The sequence below is a fragment of the Fundulus heteroclitus genome, chromosome 6, assembly GCF_011125445.2.
Source record: "Fundulus heteroclitus isolate FHET01 chromosome 6, MU-UCD_Fhet_4.1, whole genome shotgun sequence".
Lineage (NCBI taxonomy): Eukaryota > Metazoa > Chordata > Actinopteri > Cyprinodontiformes > Fundulidae > Fundulus > Fundulus heteroclitus.
Genome location: NC_046366.1, coordinates 27,933,679 through 27,958,697, shown reverse-complemented (window position 1 = coordinate 27,958,697; position 25,019 = coordinate 27,933,679). Strand labels below are relative to the sequence as shown.

The window sequence follows — 25,019 nt, the reverse complement described above, 5'->3', positions numbered from 1 at the left end:
AAAAAAAAAGAAGAATTGTTTCAATACAGCAATGATGAAACGATTTTTATTTATACCCTTCAATTCAAAAATAGTCCACATTAAATATATAATATCACTGATGTTACAACAATAAGTGGGGAAATGGGACCTCCAGAAACGCTCAGCACTGTGTTCCAGGCTTCCAGCAGTGTTGCCACGTCCGCTTATTATCAGCGACTTTGGGCTCGTTCATTTATAATGTTTACAAGGTGGAGGTATTAGAGCTGGTAGCTTGTTTCTCTCGCAATAACTGGCAAAACTGGAGTGACTTCCTGACTCAAAACTGTTTTTTGTAAATGCTGCGGTCTGGGCACAGATGGATGAAATATTATTCTCATAAGCTTCCACTGCCGTGTAAAAGTTAAAGTTCAAAAGTAACAGCTGGTGACAGCCAGTGGTTGTCAGTAAGCGGCTAGCATTAGCTTCCTCAGATTTCCTTATTTATCATCGGCTTAATGGTAGTGAAGCTAATCATCGTCATCGCTTTATTAAAGAAACAAAAAGTCCATATTATCAGCCATACATATAAATAAATAAGAAAAAGGAACAATAAAATAAAAATGAAAAAAAAAAAAAACAGAATTAAATGAATTAAAATGATCACAAATGTACAACAGACTAAAACACCAATGGTGTATAATTATTTAAATGTGCTTTACTTAGTAAACTGAATTCCTGAAATAAATTAACTATTCTAATTTATTGAGTATGACTGCATATACTTTTAAAATAACACAGTATTGCAATTTCCATGAGTAAAGGACACCATGACTGCCCAGGGGCCAACATCCTCCTAAATCTGGCCCTGAGGTGAACTGTAATTTTATCAATGCCGGGGATAGGCTTACATCTTAAATTGGTCAGTAGATAAGATTTAAAACAGATGTAATTTAGTACAATAAAATGAAATGTCGTTTATAGGAGGTCATCACTTAAAGTTACAATTTAATATTCGCTATGTTATCCTCATGACAACAATTTGGTCTTTAAAGAATATATCCTATTATTATTATGGCGTGCTTGCAACTTAAATGTTCCCTTCCACAAACTAACACAGGCAATGTAAAGCACAAACAGACCAAGTAAGGCACATTTAATCTCATGAGGGTCACATCGGGATATTTTGTCCAGTTTTTTTTTTTTTTTATCAAATGTTCTTCTAATTTTAGTGTATAACGAGTTTAATGTGGCGTAATTTCATCAGTTTCCCAGAGCCACGAGGACGCCGCCGCGCAGGGCTGAGCTTCCAGCGTCTTCAAGTATTTCTACCCGCATGCTGCCGCGCTCCGCCGCTACAACTCCGCCAGCGTTTGACTCACTCCGTGGCAGGGCATCCAGGATTTCCACTTGTCACTCCACGGTACCGACAACTAAGTGCATCCCCCCCCATTCAGCTAAAATGTCCAAGTTGGACCAGATCCTAATTCTCGACCCTCCCTCCGACCTCAGATTCAAAGGTAGGACAATTAAAATGTCTTGGCATGTAAAGTGTCCTGTGGCTTGGGGCGGATTTTTATTTTTTTTTAACACTCTGGGATGATTTTCTTTGCGCTTGCCTAAACAGGCTAGCGAGCATTCACCGCCATTTTAAGTTAGCCATGGGAGGAAAGCACGGGCCGCCGGAGCCTCGGACTGTGGTGACGTGGAACGCCGGCGCAGTGCGCACGTCGGCGGGCCGCCACTGGTTACCGTCCTCGCTGAAAAACAAATCTAGCACAGCTTTGAAAGACGTACTGGGTGCCGTAAATCAGCGTCTGAAAACGGACTTAAAAGTTAAAAGGAACAGGGTTAAGCTCTACGTTTGCTGGTGTGCCTTCAATTGAATTGCACATATATATATATTTTGTTACTGTGCAAGTATCACCAATGTTAGCCCCAATATTCTTACTGTTCTCCAATAAGGAGGCAACGGGGATCAGCTTAAACTTTTGAGTCACCCGTGGAAGTTTAGACCGAGACCTTAAAGACAGACGTCTCCATGTTCAGCTGATAAAGTGGCTGACAGTTGAATGATAAACTTAGCCGACTGCAACATTATACCGTTTTAGTGGCGCTGGGCTAATATTAGACCGCTTCTCCTAAGCCTTTAGGCGTTAAGGGGCTTATTTTAAACGTGTTTTACTGAAATATTTCTATTAGAACCCTCTCAGTTGGTTCTAAAATGATCTAACAACTGAGTTGCCACTGATTTCTTCCCTGACAGTGATAAGGATGTGACGGCTAACTGTTGGCTAACCATAGTTAGCTTAGCCTGCTAACGCTGAAGTTAGCATCCGAGTTAGCATTGGAGTAAAGGGCTATTTCACCGTTTTTAGGGACTCTGGGCTACATTTTATAGGATGTAACATATCTTCACTGAGCAAACCCCAAAGCTGAGTCATTCTAACCTGTTTCATAAACAAATATTTGGATTTGTTGTAACTTTCATTCAATATTACTTGCTTTTCGTGGCATGTTGAATGTACTGCTTGGGGAAAAAAAACAAAAAAAAAAAACAAGGCTACTAGACAAGTCAAAACTGGACTGGCTTACTCTAAACTGGCGATGGTGTTCTGAGAAGCCTTCGATTTTTATTTTGTTTGTAAACATAATTAGTTAATATAATTTGTAAATATAAAAAAAGTATATTCTACATCCTCTTCTACCTGTTAAGGCTTGTTTTGATGGGGTCTGTGTCAGAGAGATCCACTGATTTCTTTCCTGTGTTGGTGTATAGATGGCAAGTTTTCTTTTATTCTTGATAGGCCAATTCTCCTTTACTTTGCATTGTAACACCTCCAAACTATATGTTTTTTTTTATACATTTCTTCTGAATTTATCAACAGTTCATTGTAACAGAAACTGGTTAATGTGCTCACAGAATGGAAACAGTTACACTTTCTTATTTAGCTTTTAGTGAATCCGGTAAACGGGAAAGAAAATCTTGCTTTTCAGTATTTGGCCTGCTGTAGTACGATCCAGTCAACAGAAATCTGGGTTCAGTGTAGAGGGAAGAAACAGACCAATTTCAGTGCTTTGTGTTGCATCTAGATTAGTTTTTGTCATGTTTTGGAATAATTTTACTTAGACTAGTCTCGTCATACCTTAAGCCTGATTGTTTTTCGATGGGGACAGATTCTGGGCAGATTCGTTAAAAAAAAAAGTGGATGCAAGTACAAATCTTAACTTTAAATCCATAATGGTTTGACAGTCCTGATTTGATTAGATATTCTGTATAACGTAGTTTGTACTGGGTATAAGTTAGACTCTTTTTGTAAACACACAAAAATAGGGATGTTAAATATTTTTTTGTTTTCTTTGCCGGTAGAATTAAAAATAAAAGGCATTAAAAGAAATTCACAGGTAGGAAGTGCTGAAGTGCTTCTAACAGGTGTAGAATAATCCAGTCCAGTTTAATTACTCTTGTTACAAGGCTGGATGTGCCCCCTTTTTATGTTTTAACAAAGGGAGTCAGAGGTTCACTGATCAGAAAACCCAAGGTTTAAAGGATCTGTGCGAATTGTCCAGTGCAGCTTTGACCCGCCTCGCTGTAAAAATTTTCAGTCGGCTCTAAAATAGGTTAGTCTAAATGCGTTTTCACACGCACCTCATAAGCTTTACAAATCCCAGCCTGTGCTTTTAGGAAAACTTGGTTTGGCCATTAGAAATAAACTAGATTTCAAACTGTTGCTGATTAAATGTAGACCAGATTCCTTTGAAAGCAGCAAAGTAGTCTTTTAAAGCACTAAAATGCTGTAAATCAGAAACCAACTTCTGTGTTTTCCTGCTTACTCAAAAGTATGAGTGGTTCTTACTATCAGCTCAGTGGTAAGAAATAGTTTTTTCCATTCTGGCAACTTGTCACCTTTTTGCTCCTTATTCAAAAACACCGTCGCATACCTCTTCAAGCATTGGGATGATTTCTGACCTTTGCTCTGAACAGGAGGCCGTTTCATAAAGATCATAGTGCATGGTGATGTAAAACAGCACTGATAAGAGGAAAGCTATTTATCCTCCTATTGGAGTTCATTGTGACCCAGAATGTGTTTCTGCCTCTCTGGTAGTTGTCCCAGTTACTCTCTCTCTTTCTGAGCTGGAGGCCTTCTAGCCAAGGAGAAGCTGCTTTATTGTTAATGACTGGGCTGTTACCTTAAGCTCAAGAATCTGTCAACCTTTTGTTTTGTTGGTCCTCAAAAGGAAAAGACGTGTGAGAACAACTGAGGAATTAAATCTTTAAAATCTTTGTTTTCAAGTTACTTTCCTTTTTAGATTTCTCCTAAATGTGATTGGACACTTGAGTAAGACTTTTTTTGTTATCTGTTGTATGTCATCAAAATCTGTGATTGGTTGGAATTCACCAAGGAAGGAACAGAGTAATATTTATAAAAAATAGCCCAGAATGTGTTTTTGATCCACTAAGGCGTTCGTCTGGGGCTGACTGCATCCTCAGTCCAATCCTCCAAATCCTTGAATTGATTTCACTTGACAATCCTCTCAAAGCTGCGGAGTTCCCTGTTACCGGTGCACTTTTTCCTTCCACTCGACTTTCTATTAATACGGTTAAATACAGAACTTTGAACAACAACCAGCTTCTTCAGCAGTCACCTTTAGTGGCTTACCCTCCTTGTAGAGGGAGTCACTAATCGCGTTTCCATTGAACAACAAATTGCGCAAATTGTAATTAGGAAAATAAATTTGTTTAATGGAAACGCGGCAATTTTGAAAACACTCCTATTTTCCAATAAAAGTTATTTTGCGTGAAGATGAGGTGGTTTTCCAGCCATATCGAAATCGGTACATTTCACAAAACTGCCATGGAAACTGATATATATATATTTTTTTTAGCGCATTACACGAGTCACGCGATCAACAACCGGATGTTACTACCGATGAAATAGACGGAAAAGACAACAGGAAGTATTAGCAGGATGATGCCGCGGCATGGAGACAGCATATTTTTTTTACATTTAGTTCGTGACGGGGGTATTACCAGCATACTAGAATCAAAACAGCAAAGGAATGCGAGCATTTACCAAGATCTTGAGGCGGCCATGATGGAAGTGGCAAATCTTAGGTTCAAAATGGAAAACTCTGAAGCAGAAATACCTGCCGGAGAAGAGAAAGCTCGGTGGAACAGATTCAATTTGTTTCAATTACTTCTCCCTCGCGTGAATAAACATATTAACGTATGAATTTAGTTGCATTTCTTATTTAATGGAAACACTGCAATTGCGAAACTGGTGTTTTATTGAAATTAGCAGAATATGGGCAATGTTTTGTGCACATTTGTAATGGAAACGCAGCTAATGGCTCTCTTCAGGACGTCTATCCAGTCAGCAGTCCTCACCAGGACCGTGTCGCCCGCTCACCCTGACTGAGATCATTTTAGAGACTCAGGAAACCTTTTCAGGTGTTTTGAGTTATTTAGCTGATTAAAATGTGACCCTAAGAGTTTCCAGTATGAAACTTTTACCTCAATATTCCAATTTTTTGGAGATGATCCTTTTTTCTGTGTCCTTTCACATATTGGATCCTGTTTATATGGCAGGCTGTAATCATCCTTGTTTTTGACATGCGGACACCTAAAAAGACCCCAATACTTGGTGAAAATATGAAGGGATTATTTTAAGATGATGCAAACCTTTTGTTTAAAAATAAAGAAATGTTTTGTTACTTTACTTATTTGGATGTGAAATGCAACTCTTCTATAGTATAATCTGCAGTACAATAAAGTTTCCAGTCTTTTCTAAATGTAAACACGTGGAAGAGGACGGCAGGTTGAGTAAAAATTGTTTTCTGGTGTTTTCAGAGAAAACCTTAAAACTACCTGAATGTTGTCATGACTAGAGACTAGAGGTGTAACGATATATTTCGGCCATCGGATGAGGTCATGCAATTTTTTGTTAACAATATTTTTAATTAAACTAAGAATCACTATTTATTTATTTTTTAGTAGGGGGAAAAAAGCAATTAAAAAAAGCGAACTCACACAGTTCTCTGTATTCACAAATATAGTAAAGGTTTGGAGTAATTCAATCTGTGTTTTTAGATTTTAGATTTAGATTTAGATTCAACTTTATTGTCATTACACAGGTACAGGTACAAGGCAACGAAATGCAGTTTAGGTCTAACCAGAAGTGCAATAGCAGCAATTGCAGGATAAACAATGGTTCCATGAGTACAGGACATGGATATGTACTGAATAAATATAGAGATGGATACTATTATAAACAGAATTTTACTGATAGATTTGACTTATGAGTATAATATATAGATAACTAGTATTGTGAACTAAATTTACAGCTGGATATGTACCTAATATAATATACAGGTGGATATTACTAGGAGTAGAGTTTGACGGAGATAATAAATCTCCGTCACACTTGATGAAGCGCTATACAAGTACAGCCATTGAAGTATCCGTTTCAGAATTGATGTGTTTTTTTTTAGGTTCTGTTCAGACCAGGTATCATCGTGCGTCCTGGCTAATGAGAAGATGAGCGGACCGGCCCTGCGACTGTTTACACTCTGCATGCAGATAAACACATAATGGAGTATCAGCAGAGCGGTCAACAGGCCCGCTGGTCTTTCTGTGACATCACAAGTACATTAACACCTTTAAGGAGATAATAAATCAGACATCCACACGGCTAAGATCGATCCGCGTTTTAGCGCCGTTATGTCGGGTCACCCGGGTAGCTGATGAGAAGAGGAGGAGGAGGATAAATATTGGTGGCAGCACAGAACTTTTCATCAGTGCAAAGAGTTTCTAGCCCGTAAAACAGCTCACCGCATCGCTTGCACAATTTCATTAGCTTAGGCACGTGGCCCCCGCTCACACGTGTTCGGGTCATTCCTGAGATGTCCTGCTTTTGCAGGAGTAATTTAATGGAGCGGTGACTGCAGAGGGTTCGACCGGCTTAATGTTAAAAGCACATCAGCAAAATAACTGAGTTCCAGGATTAGACGACGTTCTTGTTTTGTTTCACTGAGGAAGTAAAACTGGATGTCGCCTGCCTGCGTTCTGCAGACGTTTTATTTTTCTCCTAACAGAGCCGTCCAGGTGACAACAGCTCATTAAAAACGCTCGAAAAGCGTTTTATTTTAGCCTCAAGCTTCAAGTCAAATGCTAATTTGGTCCTCCTGTCTGCAGCCTAATACAAAAGCTTTGAAAACATAGTTTTGCGCTTTCACTTGTAGATTAAAATTCACATACGACTTACCAGTGCTCCAAATAGGGCTGGGCGATAATTCAATAACAATATAAATCGATCGATAGACGTGTATATATAAAAAAAAAAGGTTCAATAATTTCTTCCTTTTTGTTTCTAACCATGTAGGTTAATATTACAGTCGTTACATCCTCCCAACCAATCACAGCGCAGAACCAGGGAACACTCCGTTACTAAGCTCCGCCCCCTTCAAGAGAGCATGGCTTTTTTCTTCTTTAAAACTTGCAATTTTGGTAAAAAGTTGGTTAAATAAAGGTTGAATTTAGTGTTTTTGTGTTCTTTATCTAAAAATAAGACGCTAAACAAAAGCATAAAATGTCCAGGGCTGCACTTAAAATATATGTTTTGAATTTGTTGATAATTATCAATATCGATCAATATGATTTTATTGATATGCTTTTTTTCCCCTCCTTTATATCGTCCAGTCATAGCTCGTAAACTGTCTCTTCATGGCTGTCGAAGTTTATTTTTTTCTCCTGCTTACCCAAAATGCCCGTAAGTGACTTCAAGAGTTTTTTTTTTATTGCTAGTTTTAGCCAAACGGTCACGCCGGTTCCAACTGGATAGCTGCTTTCCGAGCTAGACGTCCTCGTGATGTCCCGACATGGCGAAGTCTTGTTAAACTCATTCAAAAATTTGCTTTCTTCTGTCGCCGTTACATCATTCTTCACTATTTTCTTCAGGGTTTTAGTGACTGATTTTTTTTTTTGTGTGTTATGTTATTGTCGGGGATTGATTTTAACGGTTGTGTTTATTCCACCCCCTGGCCTGATCATTTCATTTAGCCGCTTCTGCCAAAAACGTGTCCCCAGCCCTTGGTCTTTAAACGCCTTCGGTCCGCGTCTGTTTGGGGAGGAAAGGCTCAGGCGGCAAAGGGTTAACTCCTAATGCCATAAACGAGCATTTGTGCCTCAGCTGAGCCTTATATGGAGAATTAGCCAGCTGACGAAGCCATAGAGCGTAATCTTATGACCGACCTCCATATTTTACCCTGTTTAAGAAATTCAGCTGTAATTCAACTTATTCCGATAAATGATCAGTCACAGGGTTTACATTTTCCCTCATCAGATTAACCTTTTCCGCTCGCTGTAAACGCAAATTGACGAAGGCCTAAATTGCATTGGTATGACTTTTTTTTTTTTCTTCTTCTGCCGTTCTGCCAAACTACTCTGATGCGTTTTGAAGTGTCGATGTTCAGTTTAAAGCTTTAAAGCTGTTCTTATGGATTAAAATGAGGAAGAAATGCAATCTCAACAGCGCAGTGTTTTCTTCCACAGGGAGCCGAACATGTAATCTTCCTCCATCGAGTCGCCCGCTGGCTCCGTGCGAATCAAATGTTGTGGAGGCTCCAGTGGATCTTTTTGTTTTGCAAATACGTGTCCCTCCTGGCACAGCGTAACCCGAGTATGAACCAGCTCTAATTCAATTATTTAACCGGACTAATCTAATTTAAACAGTAAATTGGAAAAAGAAACAGTTACATCATTTAGTCTTTTATTTATTTATTTATTAAAACATTTATTTATTTATTAAAACATGAGCAGCAGGGAAGGAAACATGGCGATTCCTGTCTAGGATCTAGGAGCAGCTTTTACACTGCAAAAACAGAACTAGAAATAAGTAAAATGTTCTTAAAATGAGTTTTTACCCTTGATTTGAGCAGGTAAATAAAACCATTTGCCATTGGAATAAGATTTTTTGCACTTAAAATTGGAACAATTCATCTCCATCATCTTATTTCAAGTACAGGATGTCTAATTATCTTATATTAGGGGTCAAAATACTCATTCCATTGGCAGATAATCCATTTTACCTACTCAAATCAAGGATAAATACACAAATTTTAAGTAAATTTTACTTATTTTTACATCAATTTTTGCAGTGTAGAGCTGGGCCCGCGTCTCCCGCTGTCACAGAGAAAGCGAGCTAAATCGGTCCGTGTCCATGTGAGACCTGGACTGTTTTGGAGGCTCCCCCGGGATTCCTCCAGCAAAGCAACCAGGGCAGCCCTCCTCTCCTTGGCTGGTATTTTTAGAGCGGTACTGGCCTGGGGGACCCTAACCTAGCGTACACGCAGCCAGATGAAAAAGACGGAGCTTGCAGTGAGTGAGTGAGGAGGAGGCAGAATCTGGAAGTGAGGCGGTGGATGCAGTCAGTGTGGGGGTGTGTCGGATGCAGCGATGTTTGTGCAAACCTGAGCCGCTGAATTTCAAGCGTCCGTTTCTCGCTAAATCTGAAGTACATGTCTTACTGCATCTGTTGCATAAAATATTTCAGTTCACTTTAAGGATTTAAACCACTGCTTTTGCGCTTCTATGCGTCGCTGCACAGCATTAGACTGCTGCATGTTGATTAATGAGGTCTGGTAGATTTATTAAGGGAGATAGTCCCAGGCCAAAATTAGAAGACACAAAATTTAATTGAGCTAGCACTTTTTGTTTTCTTTCTTCTTTTTCTCGATTGTGGCTTTCATTTGGATAAGTTGCTCGCATCAAGATGAAGAATAAGCCTAAAGTTTTTTGCCTACATTAACTATTGACTATTGGGGGTTTAGTTCAGATGAGCAAAGTTAGCTCAGTTTCCCAAGCAACATTTCAGGAAGCAGCTGTTCTCTTAGCCATGATTACCTTTCATATTCTTTATCTACATGCTGTTCTCACACACATGTAGCTATTTTTCTCTTCTTTAATGGGGACATATAATGCAAAATCCACTTTTTCAGCCCTTAAATACATTTCGTTGTGTCCTTTGAGACTCTAGGAGGGCAGAAGAGTTGAATCTAGTCTCTCCAGGAGCTGCTTCGATATCTTTATATATATATATATATATATATATATCTTTTTATATATATATATATATATATATATATATATATATATATATATATATATATATATATATATATATATATATATATATATATATATATATAATTATCTTTTTTGTTGCATCTATTACATCACAGCTAAACAAAGTCATGGACTTCCAGCTTACCAGTCTCACAAATCTGCCATTTTAATTTCTCTGAGCGATTATACAGTTCAAGTTGAAGGATGCCGAGGCTACAGGTGCATCTGAAAGGGTCTAATTGGGTCAGCATTTGCCACGATAAGTGCTGTCCGAATAGTGCATTAACTCTGTAAGGAAGGAGGTAGGAAAAGGAGCCTGTATGCTTCCTATAATAGTTCCTTTAGCATAGGAAGCTATAGATGCAGCCTACAAGTGGATAAGTCATCAATTAGGGTTAGGGTGGGAAATGACTCTTTTAGATTTAAAGAAACGGCACCAAAACGAGTTTCTCTCAGACGCACCTCAGTACAGGAGTAAAAAAAAATAAAGGGGAACGTAGGATAAATTAACAAGGATTTCAGACCAAAGCGTTGCAGTTCCACTACACATGGACCACAGCTGAGTGATTTAAACGTGAAAAGAAAGAACTGAAAAACATGATATGTCCCCTTTAAGTTCAAATTCAGCATGTTTCTTTAAAACCTGCAAAACCTGTAGATCAACTTTTAAACATGGGGGGGGGGGGGGGACCAAAAACAGCTCAAATGCTAAAAATGAAAACGCCTTCAGTGTTGAATCTTGTGCTTTCAGCCCTACCTGGCCAAACATTGAACATTTCTCCCACCCTCTGTTGTACATTTGGTCTCTGACAGTCAACATCTGGACAAATGGCCGTTTCTTTTGACACGTTTATTCCTAAATTCCTAAAAAACTTGACAAATTAAAAGCACAAGGCATTTAAACACCTGCACACCTGTTTGTCTCTCACCTTCAGGATGTATCGGTGAGTTTGAGGAATTAGGAACAGCGGAGCACATTGTTGTTTTAGGCAGACGCATTATATTGCTGTCTGTATGCCGCATCCTGTACTATGCTGAGATGCATTAGTTTTATTTTGTTCCTTTTGTTAGCATTTAAATAGAATAAAACCCACTTCACTGGAATATTGCTGTTTTTGATTATCTTTGTCTTTTACTTTTCCCAGTAAACGGTGTGCAATGTATTGTACTTTCAAGCTGACACGTATTCAATGTATTTATCCCCCTCCGACTACAATTTATATAAAATATATATTTTAAATGGTCATTTTATGCAACATATTTTTTGATGCAGAACAAACAAACACTGAATTCAAACTCAACCCTTTATTCAACCAACTTTTTACCAAAATTGCAAGTTTTATTCAAAAAAAAAAAAAGTGTGCTCTCTGAACTCTTTGAAGGGGGCGGAGCTTGGTGATGGAGGTTCCTGCTTCTGCGTTATGATTGGTTGGGAGGATGTAATGACTGTAATATTAACCTACATCGTAGGCTAGAATGCATAAGGAAGGAAAACTTTCATTCTATTGAACTTTTTATTGACTTTTTTCGATATACGTCTATCGATTGATAGATATTGTTATTGAATCATCGTCCAGCCCTAGCGCAGGCTGCACTTAATCTTCATGGAGTTACCAAAGGTGCAGCGCTTCATAGCGTAATTATTATCACTTAATCTTTATGCGCTGTTAGGGGAAGATGTGTAGTTGGGATTTGCATGTATTAATATAATTTAGATATGATTTTCCTGGTGATTTATACCATCAATATAACTGGCTATGAAGTGTGTGAGTGAGTTTAGTGTTATCGTCCATTTATTGTCGTCGAGGTGAACTGGTCAATATATCGTGATGTTAATTTTAGGCCGTATCGTCCGGCCCTAATGTGATCTGTCTACCAGGTAAATTTCCTCCTGATTAATCTGTGGAAACGAAGTTTAAAAAGGAAACCAGGAAACTCTCCTGGTTTCCTGGAGTGGAAACAAGCTTCCTGGTATTTATTTATTTTTTTTTCAATTTGAATTTCTTTTAAATCGCATCTCTTCCTCGAAGCCGATCATCTCTCTCCTTCTAGGTTCATGAAACACATTCTTTGTTTTTGTTTTTAATTTTTCTTAATTTGGTCGGATATTTTGCCCTTTCTGCGAGATAACACATTTTCCACGGCCGCAGTCTTTTCCGATATCCCGGTAACGAGGTTACGGCGAGGCCCCTCGCCCCGTCGGCTACGGTCCAGCGCCTCGTCAGCTGAAACAAATTAATGGTATCAGTAGTTTTCCAGTGAAACGCTTCGCCTGTTTGCTTTGTTAAAACCAGACGGTGGCCTTTCTTGGGTTGGCCAACTTGTTAAAGTTCAAGCTGTAACGTCTCAAGATGTAACGTAGATTTTTAGAAAGTTTCTCATATTTCTCGTGACTTCCTTGACTGCAGCAGGAGATAATAAAACTTAACAAGCGGACCAGAACGAGAGACAGTTAAAGGCTGTGCCCGGGATTGAGGTATTTCAAGTTTTAAAGGAATGCTTTCTGTGCTGCACCTGTGCTGAAAACAATTCCCCAGTCATGAGTAAAACTCCCTGTTCAGCCGGGTGGAGTCAGGTAGTCCAGCAGTCCTGCTAATCTCGCTCTGTGATTAGGATGGATGACGGCTAACAGCGGAGTTTCTGAGCTTTTTTCATTATTTTATTTGTAATATTAAATAAAAGAAGCTTTTGAATTTGTTACATTTAACTTGACATGATGTTTCAATCCCAAATCCCGGAGAGTTTGAGGTTGTCAGTCAGCGATGATCGTGAGAGGCTGGATGGATGGTGTTTGAGTTGATCATAGCGGCACATGAATATTTAACAGAGCTGCAGGATGGAAAACGAGTTGACAACAATCAGTACGTCCATCTGATCAAGTTTCTTGATCAAGGAAGTAAAAAGAGGAACAAAAAGAACCTTTTTCTAACAATGTTTTCACTTTATGAGGTGTGTTTCCTTTGCTGCTCTTTGTACGGGGCTGTGAAAAAGTGTTAGCTCTCTCAGATCAACAAACACATTTTAATATCAAACTTATTTGGTGTGTTTGGTTACGTTCACTAAATTAAGTTATGAACGAAAACCCATCAAAGCAACACATCATGACCCGACCTAAATGCATCCAAGAACAGGCGAGAAGCGACGTTCGTGTCAGATGACTGGACCTACTTAGCACCTGCTGCTTCATCAGGACAGTGGAGATGATGGACTTCCTCTCCTCACCATCCCCAACAACACGGTGTCTGCTGTGGACCACTTCTGGTTCCCTGGAACTAGGGTTGTGCATAAAACCGATACAAATATTAATATGGATGTTTTTAAAAACGATTTTAACATCGATATTCTGGCTTTCAATATCGATATACCTCCCAACCCCTAGGGGGCGTTATTACATCGCACCATCGCTGTTTACAGCAAGGAAGTGCAAGTGAGTGCGCCCAAATGTCTAAAATCAGACATTTGGGTGCATTTTTGGTTTCTGTGATGCGTTAAATGCATTGAACCAAATGCACTTTATTGTCCTGTTAATATATCAGTGTTCAATAAAGAACATAAATATCATATTTTGCTGGTTTTGTTGATTGAATGACTTTGAGCATCAATTTTAAAGTAATATCGATATTGGAGTCAAATCAAGCTGAGCTATATCAAGAATCGTATTGTATCGGCTCATCCTTGGTCAGGGGTCTGCAATCTGTGGCTCTTAATAACTTTGGCTACAAATCATATTTTTATTCCGTCCGTCCGTCCATAATAATATTTGTATTATATTTAAATGCAATAATGATAATAAATGCAGGTTTTAGCAGTTTTGTTTCTCAGAATAATTGCTTTTAATTTTCACAACAGAATGATGCTAAAAATGCCAGTAATATTTCATTTTAAATCAAAATTTTTTCACTATGTTGGAAACTATGATTTTATTTTTTACATAATTATCCACAAATAACATCCCGTCCATCCTCCTTTTTTTTTTTTTTTTTTAACCTCAAAATAAAAAGGTATTTCTTTAACAATGACAACATATTTCCTACAGTAGATCTTCATCAAAAATTAAAACTTGTCTTTTTTCAAAAGGCCAGGCAACATTTGCGGCTCTGAACGAGTTTAATTTGAGTGGACTGTAGGAAAAATGCCTCTTTAGACTGTAAAGGTTGCAGACCCCTGGTATAGATGATACCAAGCACTACCTGGAACCCACCTAACCTGGTTCTCACTCTTAAACGCTGTTCAGAACAAGGCCCAGCGGAGAGTGTGCTTCCTGCAGCAACTCGAGGAGGACAACCTTCCACTGGAGCTGGTGTTCAGCTTCTACGCTGCCGCCATTCTGTCTGTTATCGGTTCAGTTTGGCTGATCCACAAAACAGGAACGATCCAGACTCTTACGAACAATTAGGTCTGCAGAGAGGATCATCCAGGACTTGTACAGATCTACGGTCAGACAAAGGGAAGCTGACATTGGTGCAGACCCCACACATCCTGCGCACAAACCGTTTAGACTTTTCCCTTCAGGTCAGAGCGCCGTTTGTTTAATCCAGCCACTAGAGACGGCTTCTTCTCCCAGACTCTCTCTGATGAACAGTCAGAATGCTTATTAATACATGCAGGTTTGCACTAATTCAAGTGTTTGTTCCTATTTTATAAAAAAAACTGCATTTATATACATATTTGCAATAAAACCTTTCATTTCCCTCCTTATATAGGCTATTAATGTTTAAAATATTTAGGTTGAACCACAGTCAAATTTCTTTTTTGTGTGCACAGACATGGCCATTAAAGCTGATTTCTGATTCTGACACATTTAATAGTTTGAAAAGGTTTTAAGTGACATTTCTAATCTTTAGGACTCCAGACAACCACAGACGTACTCCTAAAGCACCTTGAAGGCTCAGTGATCCAAAACATACCAGCATATCCATCTTTAAACGTCTCAAAAACAAAATAATTAAAGGTGCAGGAGTAGCTTATACAAAGACTGGATTCAATTGTAGTTGAATTGCTTTGGCTTGACTGTAAACAGATATTAAAAATATTGCCGAAATAAAACAAATCTCACGAGTCACGGCAGGCGTACATCCCATAAACTGGAAATCTATTGGCAGCTGATTAAGAGTAGTGGTCTGTAATACTTTAGCTGCCAAAACTACTTTAGTTTTTTTAAATTCTAAAAGACAATTTTTGATTAATACAAAAATTCCTCAGAGGAGTTCTTTTTTACACATATCCTTTACAGTAAACCTTTATGGTATTTTTCCTATTTGATGAATACCATGTGAACAAAGGCTTTACCACCTTGCCACCTCTGGCACAAAAAAAAATTAAGTCCTTATCATTTAAATATTCCCAAATAAATACTCATGATATTCTGTACGTTTGTCAAATAGGATAAAAATAATAATTTTGGGCATGACTGCAACTCCAGAAGGAGAAAACAAATCAGTTACTATTATTACATTTTAAATGATAGGCTAACGCCCACAATAGCATATTAGTATTTATTTACTGTATAATTTATGAGTTTATGAGAATGTATTTCATAGATTAAGGTTATATTAACAATTAAATGTACTTTAAACTGGACAGAAGTCAAATTTACACCATTAGGTTGGACAATATTTGCTTTAAAATATAATTGTCCAGGTCAGGGATCTGCAACCCGCGACTCCCGGGCCACTAGTGGCTCTTTGGACTTTCCACAATGGCCAAAAATCACAAGGAACCATCCAGTTTTTTTAAATATAAATATAACAAATGTAGGTTTTAAGATGTTTTTAAATATTTACGGAATAATTGCATTGAATTTCCACAACAAAATTACATGAATCTACTGTGTTTTTTTACATTATATTCCAAATTTCACTCTCCCATAAAAGATTTTAAAGCCTAGAATTAGAAATGTAACAGACTACCAATAACACACTTCCTAAAGCACGTATCTATTAAATATTATAAGTTGTCTCTTTTGTTTAAAGGGTCAAACAACATTTGTGGCTCTAAACAAGTTTTATTTGCCTGGACTGGGGGGGGGGAAAGGTTTCAATCTCCTCAAGCGGCTCGTCGTGGATCATGCTTGTCATTGCGGTACTCTACAAAAACGTACAGAGCGTCCAAACCTCTGGTTGATTGTCGCCTAACTTTAAGTGCTTTCAACATTTTGGGGTTTGAAAACTTGGCAAACCTTTTACAATCGTGACAATTTAATAGAGAACCGGAGGCTGCGTCTGGCATGTTTTGTTTAGAAACCCGCCAATAGGGAGCCGACTGCTGGTGAACTCAGCTGCCGTACACAACAGAGGAAAGCAGCTCTTTAGTTAAAACCTTCAGTAACGAAAGATAATTTCGTTTACCAATGAGAAATGCACCTGCTCTGCCTACCTGGCCAACTGAAAGCTGGATATCTTGGCTACCTTTGCTAGCTCTAAAGTTCATCCACGGTTTAACCCTAGACATTCCTGTTCTCTGCAGCTAAAAGACGACTTGATGTTTACTTAAATTGAGGAATCCGTCTGCAGCAGATTAATCTCGTTTATGAAGTGCTCCATTCTCTTCTTTTTTTTTCGGTGCTCCAAACTGGGCTGAAAAGCAACCGATAGATTTGAGCCGTCTAAATTGGAGGTGAACCGGGACAATGCGCCTCTAAATGATGCGGCTACATTTAGTTCAGTTCAGGGTGTGTTTTCTGTAGAAAACGAAGCTTTGGACGGTCTGACAACATCTCAGCGGCGGTTCCCTGACCCGGTTCAGGTGCTGTCAGATAGCTGTCATGAGACGCGCTCACTTGTACCGTCTCCCAAGCTAATTGGGCTGGATTGAGTTTGCGCGACCTCTGACTTGGCAGCCGCTGGTGTTTTTGACTTCAAAGCGGCTGGTGCTGACCCTGGTTAAGGCTCTAATTTGAAGCCAGCGCTGTCACAAGATGGAGATCTGTTGCATGACCGCTGATCCCCTGATAAAAGACCCGGCGGGGGGAAGGACTCCCATTTCCAGTAGCATCATGGGACGTCTATATGAAATCATCCGTCTGGGGTGGCGGTGACCGTAATTGATTCAGGTGGTTTGAGTGAATGATGATGCTAAGCCTGTAGCTTTATACCTGCTCTTGTTTACAGTGGAGATCCGGCGTGATGGACAAAGTACTGCATAAATCTGTCTGTAAAGTAAATCATGCTTTGTTTTCAAAAGTTTGTTTTTTTTGCTAATAAAAACCTAGAACGCATTTGGACGTCTAGAAACTAAAATTCTGTCAATTCCTTTCCCGCAAAAGAGCTGAATCTCAGTCAGACTGAGTTGAGGTGATCTGTGAACAGCGTTTTTGTTTTTCCAAGTCTTTGCCTCAGAACCTGAATTGAATCCAGGTCTGGACATTGACTGGGCCACTCTAACATATTAATGTGTTCTGATCTAAGCTATTTCATTGTTCCTCACGTCTCCCGCTCTGTGTTTAGTGTCGGTTCTCTGTGGGAAGCTGAACCGCTGCTCCAGTTTTTAAGCTTTTGCCAGTATTCACTAACCTGACTCCGCCAGATCGATTTGCTCCGCATATCCATCTGGAAACCTTCTGTTGAAGTAATTTTGGGAAGGGGCGAAAATACTGGTTAGCTGATTGGCCTATGTTGGTGATAGACGGGCCAAATAAACCAATCAGATCAACGAAACATATGACGTACTCGTCAACATGCTTCGTCGTAGCTCGTAGCAGAGCGACGACGAAAACACAACCACAAGCCAAGCTACTCTTGTTGCTGCAGGTAAAGGCTCGTTAGCTCAGCAAAGAAATACTCTGTAATTCCGATTAAACTTGCTCGATAGCCATGCTAACGCTAGTTTCATCGGCCGAAGCCGCCATATTCTTTAGACTGAACTGTCGCGCTTCTCGTTGCGTCACACCTCAACCCGCCTCAAAGCCAACGCTGATTGGACGTTCGTTTGGTGAACTACTCCAAATTTTCTTTAACGGAAAGTAGCCAGACTGATCTGCGTGTGAAACCTTGAAAGCTCACGAGATCATGATGGTCTCACGAGGCTAAGTATTCACAGCCTTCCCATCACCTCCAATCACCTTCGCTATCCATGACGGTGCGATGCTACATTTCTGCCACACGTAACGTTTTGCGTGTCGGTTTATGACGACGGTAAGAAGCTGAACTTTACCAATCTGCCGCAGATTGATTGGTTGTGCTGGATTGTATCTGAAAGGACGTGAGCAGGGAGGACTGGGGGAGCTGACTACAAATACATATAAAACATATTTTATTTTATTTCATAAAAGTTTTGAAAACTATCGTATTTTTCTTTCATTTCGTCATTCTGGACTTTTGTTTTGTGTTGGTCGACCACATAAGATGCCGATAAATGTTTTATAGTTTGTGGTTAGCACAATGTGAAAAGGTTCAAAAGGTGGGAATACTTTAGCAAGGCACTGTACATAATACATTAGTGCAGTTTTATGTACTGGAATATAGGGCTGAACAATTAATAGCATTTACAATATGTTTGCAATTTGGAAATTGTTTTTTTAATTGCGAAGGTCTGCAGTTTTTGGCTACATAACAAATAATGGATCAGACGCGTCCTTTAGGTGTTAGTTATATGTTTAAAGTGGGTTTGATCCCCGTGGAAGGTAAGACAGTTGCAGCATTGAGATAAATATAATTAAATTATTTGTTTTAGAGTTAATATAATCATACTTTTTACCATTCAGGAATCTCACCATAGCATCAAGTACTGGTCAATCAGTTTAATACATAGACTTGTTTGTTGGTTGTACTGTAGGGTCAACAAGTTATTCTCTTGAATAATAATTTTCTAATGAATAAAAAGTTGCTTGTTTTAGTCATTGTTTACAAACATTTTTATCTACAGGCCATTTTTGTTGCTTGTGGTTATTGCAGAGAAAAGTAAAAAATTAAATCGCATTTTGGTTGAAATGTATCAGAATTTTGATTCTTGGACAAACTTGTTTAATCTTACCCATTCTGAACAATATGATTTCCTCTTTTTTTAATGTTTTTATAGTTGCATGCATGCTTTTTTTCAGACACCCTAATGCTAGACGGTGCAGTCGAGCTGCAAGCTAACAAGCCCGCTATTCAATAAAGCCTTTAAATTGTGTCGGTCTAATCGAGTTGCTTTTCCCCCATTTTTTTCCCTCTAATCTTAAATGTCCCCTTTGAACCTTAACAGCCGAACACTGCCAGCCTTTTGTCCTTTTACTTGGGACATGTATCTGGAAATGGTGATTTTAGTTTTACCAGCTGACTTTGAACAATTTGCAGTTTCATGCATCTGCAGATTGAGTTTTTGTTTTCTTGTCGGAGCAGGACAGTGTGCTCTTGGTTACACCAGTAATGCGTCTTTGTTTGTCCTCCGTCCTCCAGGTCCCTTCACAGATGTAGTAACCGCTAACCTCAAACTGAAGAACCCTTCTAGCATGAGAGTATGTTTCAAAGTGAAGACGACGGCGCCGCGCAGGTACTGCGTACGGCCGAACAGCGGCGTCATCGATCCGGGCGCTACTGTCAACATCTCTGGTAAGGCTTTGAAGCATATGTTTGGTTTTTAGTTGTTTTTTTTAAAAGGTTGGTTAAGACTAAGAGAACGGATCCTTACCTTTGCTTAATTACCTCCAACCAGTCCAAACCGTAGCTCTGCACAATTCACAGCCGACTTCTTCTCATTTATTTTATATTTTCTTGATGCTTCCATGATCAACAAGTTTCCAGTCCTTCCAGACTTTTTGCTCTGATTGCTTTTTTTTTTTCTTAACACATTTTTCAGTCCAGACATTAACCAGACCTTAGCATTGTGCAGCAGAGTACTATTTTCTTGATAAACTCAAAACAAATGTCACATCTAGACAGTTTTACAAGACAAAATGGTCTGATTCATATGTTCATTTGTGTAGATTGCAAATGGATCCAATCAGGGCTGCAACAATGACTTGATAAAATCAAAAAAAATCGACAATTAAAAGCGTTGGCAACGAATTTCATCGTCGCTTAGTTGTGTCGCGGAGCCGCTTACCGCCCCTGCAGACGGTCAAAGCTGATTGGCTGCTGAGCGATGCTCATTCATTATTCAATTCATTTTGTAGTAAATTCTACAGAGAAAACAGCTTGAATTATGTCCTCCAAAGACAGGGAGCACATCGCGCTTCACAAAACATAAAAAATCAATAACAGTGACACAGGAGCTGAAACAACATGATGGAGTCATTGATGAGGGTGATAGGAGCTCAACAACAGGTAAGTCATTACAATACGTGACCTTTGTTCTGTTTCAAAGTGAGAAAACCACGACAGCGCTTGGCCTGCGGCTGTGAGCTCGTTAATGACAGGAGCTCGTTTACATGCCCAACATTCCCTGATCGGATTTAAATGCGTTCGGTTTAAAAGGAAAGAAAGTATTCTGAATGCACCGTTAATTTGGGCTCAAAGTTAAATAATCCGATCATAACGTGCGTTTCAAAGTAGAAACTCTGACGTTAGCAGAGTTGTTGAATTTCCACAAAACAATCCCAGAAGTTTTGTACTTCTTCCTGCGGGGGAAAAACCCATAAATGAACCGGCACCAGGTTCTGAGATGGTTGAGAACTGTTGCTGTTGAGGAAGCGGGAGGAAATGATGATGGTCCGCTGCACAGCGGCTCCATCCTCCACATGCAGGCGCTGTGGAGGCAACTAGTGTTTAGATGGACGCTGATCGGATTATAGATTATAAACCAGCCCTCTGAACCAGAACACAATTTCATTCTGGTGGTAATAATTTGTTGATTAAGGTTTAAGTTTTAATTTGATGACAAGGTCTGAGTGAAGGTACTGTATGGGAGAGAGGAGCAGGGCTTTGAACCAACTATTAAAATGTCTTCATTGTTGTTATGTAGCCATAATGACATTTTGGTGAGACAGAATGATAAGGGGGAGACCTAATTTAAAAACACTTACAGAAAACGAGGCATAAGCTTTCCTAAAGGACACCCTGAAAAAGTATAAGTATTAAATATCTAATGCCTTGTTTGAGTCTTCGAAGAAAAATTAGAAAAACCTATAGAATACACGTCCTTGGAAGTAAAATATGTAGCATGTAGTGTTTTCATAAAATGCAGCTTGTGCTGAAACAGTCTATGAAATGGGCTGGAGGTTTATCTGATTGTCAGAAGTGGTTATTTTGCTTCGGTTTCATTGTTATGCCCAATTATTTCCCTCTAATGCACTAGAACAAGGGTGAGGTTCAACCAAACTGCAATGACACCCCAGTTTTACAGCTTTACTGTTGTTTTGTTAAATCATTGTTCAGATGGACAACATTGACTATTAAAGGAGAAGTCCGGTGAAAATCAGAATTCAAACTGCTGAAAGTACTTTAAATATAAAACTACCACATACTGTGCAAAAAATTATACGTTTTTTTTAATTATGAATAATTTTCATTTAATCATGTTTATGTGGAGGAATCCATCTTGGTCAAGAATAGTACTGTCACCTCCCATTTTTTGACGTCACTCGGCGGACCCGCAGATGAGCAAGTTTCAACGCTCTGTTTGTCACGGCGCACTATTTTCCAAGATGGCGACGACTGGTGCTCTGTAGAAGCAGAGAGTGATGAAGTACTTAGTGACAGTGATGAGAGTTCTGTGGAGCTATCATCATCTGATAGCGATATGGATTTTTTTAGAAGAGTTTCTTGACAGAAACCGGACTTTTGACGGAATCCAGCGTACCTATTTCCAGTGCAAACTCAGTCGGGTCCTACAGTATATATGTATACGCGCGTGTGTGTGTGTGTGTGTGTGTGTGTGTGTGTGTGTGCGCGCTCCGCCGAAGCACGGCTTTGCCGGCGCTGCAGCGGAGCGCAAACAACCACACACACAGCGGAGGAGAGATCGCTGAAGTGACTTAAGTTATACATTTGCCCTCTAGTAAATAGGGCAGGTGGTCATTATTGTATAAATATTAAAATATAAGAGCGTTCCAGCACATGCTGGGGCGGAGGGATACCACATCACATGTGGTATCCCTCCGCCCCTCTGCTCGGTAACCATCCCCGCAAATTCTAAATAAAAAATTCTAAAATAAAAAATAACTTACCGAAAATCCTCGCTCTCATGTCATGTTCAAAACATTCTTTTTAAAAATGGTTGCTGCATATGACGTGTTTTCTCTCTGGCCAGAAGTTAGATGGCAAATCCGCTCTGTTCAAGTTGGCAATCCAGCAATGAGCCTGGTGGCTCATGAATCGGGAAGTTGAAATAAGCAATGTTTTTTCCACTTTACCAGTTGTGTTGGAACATCCAATGGCCATGCACGTGGGCATTGTTGCTTCAGCAATAGCTCTTGGGAATGTCAGTGGTGAAGTCCTCTGGAAATCCGAAAAAATTATTGATGATCGCAGCTATGTAGAACGGCTCCTATTGACTTTGCATTTAAAGCGGAGAGAAATGCTGTCGCCGCTTCCGCTTTTCCACGCCCCAGGATGTGATGTCAAACGCCCCTTACTGCCCAAATATGGGCAGCAATGTCAGCCCCCATACACAGTGATTCAGACGACAATTTATGTTTTTATTTTCTTATTGATTAAAGATAAGTTCATTAAATAACCACAAACATATTAGTTTTAGTTATAGCTAATGATACCCTGATTTTTCCTTGTTGACCGGACTTCCCCTTTAACCCTTATGTGGTGTTCGGGTCTGTGGGACCCGTTTTCATTTTTTATTGAACGAAAAATGATACAATCAATTAATTTTTCAAACTCAGATTCACTGGCCTTGGCTCATTTTGTGTGAAGAACATATATCAGAAAACGATTTTAATGACTACACGCCGTACACCCCCCCTACACATTTGTATTACATATAAGGTGTCCGGGTCCACTGGACCCGGGGCTAATTGAAGTGTGGAAGCTGATGTTCTGTGCACACAACAGTCTTTCCTCCTCCTGTCTGGGCACATTTAACTCTCTGTTTTGTGGTAATCTTTAGTTTATCGCACTCTTTCTGCTACAAATGGAGTAGATAGAGTATAAATATAGCTTTGCCAGTGTGGTTTCTTATAACAACCGATCAAGGTGGCCAAACGATACTATGCGCAGAGGGCCCTGTAATTGATTTTGGAAGAGAGAGAAGTTTTTGATGATAATGTTGAGGGATAGTATTCAAAAAAAGAGGTTTCAGAATTTGAGGATCCCATTTCTGAAAATTCAGAGTCTGACAGTGACTCTGACAAGATTGAGCATCAGCCAGTTCCAAAATGAAGACAAGTCTCCAGACCAGGCCGTCAGCAGCCAGCCACAGGGCCAAGGGCCAAGAACAAGACAGTCAGCATGGAGCAAGTGAGGAAATATGGAAGTCAAAAATGTTGAAATTGAATGGTTTCGCCCAAGAAAAGAGTCACCCCGCAGGCTACCAATGTGATAAGGATGCAACCAGGACCAACGCAAGTGGCAGTTACTTACACACAAGACATGAAGTCTTCTTTTCAGCTTTTCATCCCAGAGTCCATCCACAAAATTATTCTTGTTTTTGGAGAGAGGTGGAAGGAAATGGGCCAAACCCATTTACATGCCTACTTCAGGGTTCTTATCCTTGCTGGAGTTTCCGGGTCTAAAGTCAATCCTTACAAGTTTGCATACATGGGTGACACAACCCTGGTGTCCTATGTGCCTAATGAGGATTCCGGAGGAGAATGCTGCCCTATCCTACAGAACCTACAGAACCAAAATCTGCAGAGCCTGAAGTAATTGTGTGATGCTGTTCCAGTACATGTTTGGCAACAAGAAGAAGCAGTGTGAAGTGTGGAAGATGGACAGAAAAAAACAATATAGATGCATCAAGTGCAAAATGTATATCTGCAACACACACAGTAAAACTCACCCCCTCGTGTGTTGTACAGGCCATTGGCTCAAGGTCATGGGGCTGATGTGTGTTCTTGACTGATAGATCTACTCTGTGTTCATATAGCTTGTGTTGTGCACCTGAATGGGTTACATTTCTGAGTTCAAAAAACTAAAAGTCACTAGTTTTGGAAAAACCATGCTTCACGTGTGAATTTGTTTCCATTCATATCATGATTTTATTATAATTAATTTGCTTTATTATGTTTTAAATAACCAAATATTTTGTTTATACAACTTGAAATTGGGATGAAGTAACATTTGTTGAGTATTTTTACATAAAAGTGTTTGATTGTGAGGCATTAAAAAGCACAAAATGAAACGGGTCCACCAGACCCACAAACACTGGCTGAGTAACAATAATATGAACACCACACAAGGGTTAAATGATTGACGTACAATATTGTCAACATAAACTTCTTTATTTGAAGCAAAGTTATTTATTACCTAATATTATTTTAACAGCAGAACACTTAAATTGCAACTTGTTTTTTGTGCGCTTATTAGCTCCGTCAGTCCGAATGTTCTATTTAGGAAAAAAGAAGTGGAAATATCAGATTTTGTCCGATTCACCGATTAATCGTAAAAACAATCGACTGATTAATCGATTATTAAAACAATCGTTAGTTGCAGCCCTAGATCCAATTATCAGATAATCAGACTTAGAGAAATGGATTCCAAATCAATCCTTGACAAAGTGTATTGTAATTTAATTTAGCATTTAATGCCAAAAGTAAGGAAGCCCAACGAGTCTTTGAGTTTGCAGGAATCCTTCATGATGAGCAAGCATGTGGCGAAGGTGGAAAGGAACCACTCCATTCTAACGGGAGAAAACGTTCAACAGAACCGAGCTCAGAATGAGCAACTATCTGTCACAACCAACCGTGGGTTGAGAGGACTGGAAGGGAAACTTTGGAAAGATGCTGAAGCCCTGAATCTATAGAGCTTCATACAGCGAAGAATAGACCGAAGAGAGTTAAAGGTAGCATTAGCTACAACCGTGACTCCGCCCTGGAAAGAGACACGGCTAAACGCAGGAACACAGTGCC

The 25,019-nt window shown here is 39.4% G+C and overlaps 1 protein-coding gene across 1 annotated transcript in view; it reads left to right on the top strand.

Annotated features, from left to right (window-relative positions):
* The first annotated feature begins 1,236 nt into the window (after positions 1-1,236).
* LOC118556435 (vesicle-associated membrane protein-associated protein A-like) overlaps positions 1,237-25,019 on the top strand; it is a 34,801-nt gene continuing 11,018 nt past the window's right edge. The window contains exons 1-2 of the mRNA XM_036138503.1: positions 1,237-1,478; positions 19,459-19,611. Coding sequence (XP_035994396.1) covers positions 1,295-1,478; positions 19,459-19,611 — 337 coding nt within the window. The 5' untranslated portion in view covers positions 1,237-1,294. The remainder of the gene's footprint in view (positions 1,479-19,458; positions 19,612-25,019) is intronic.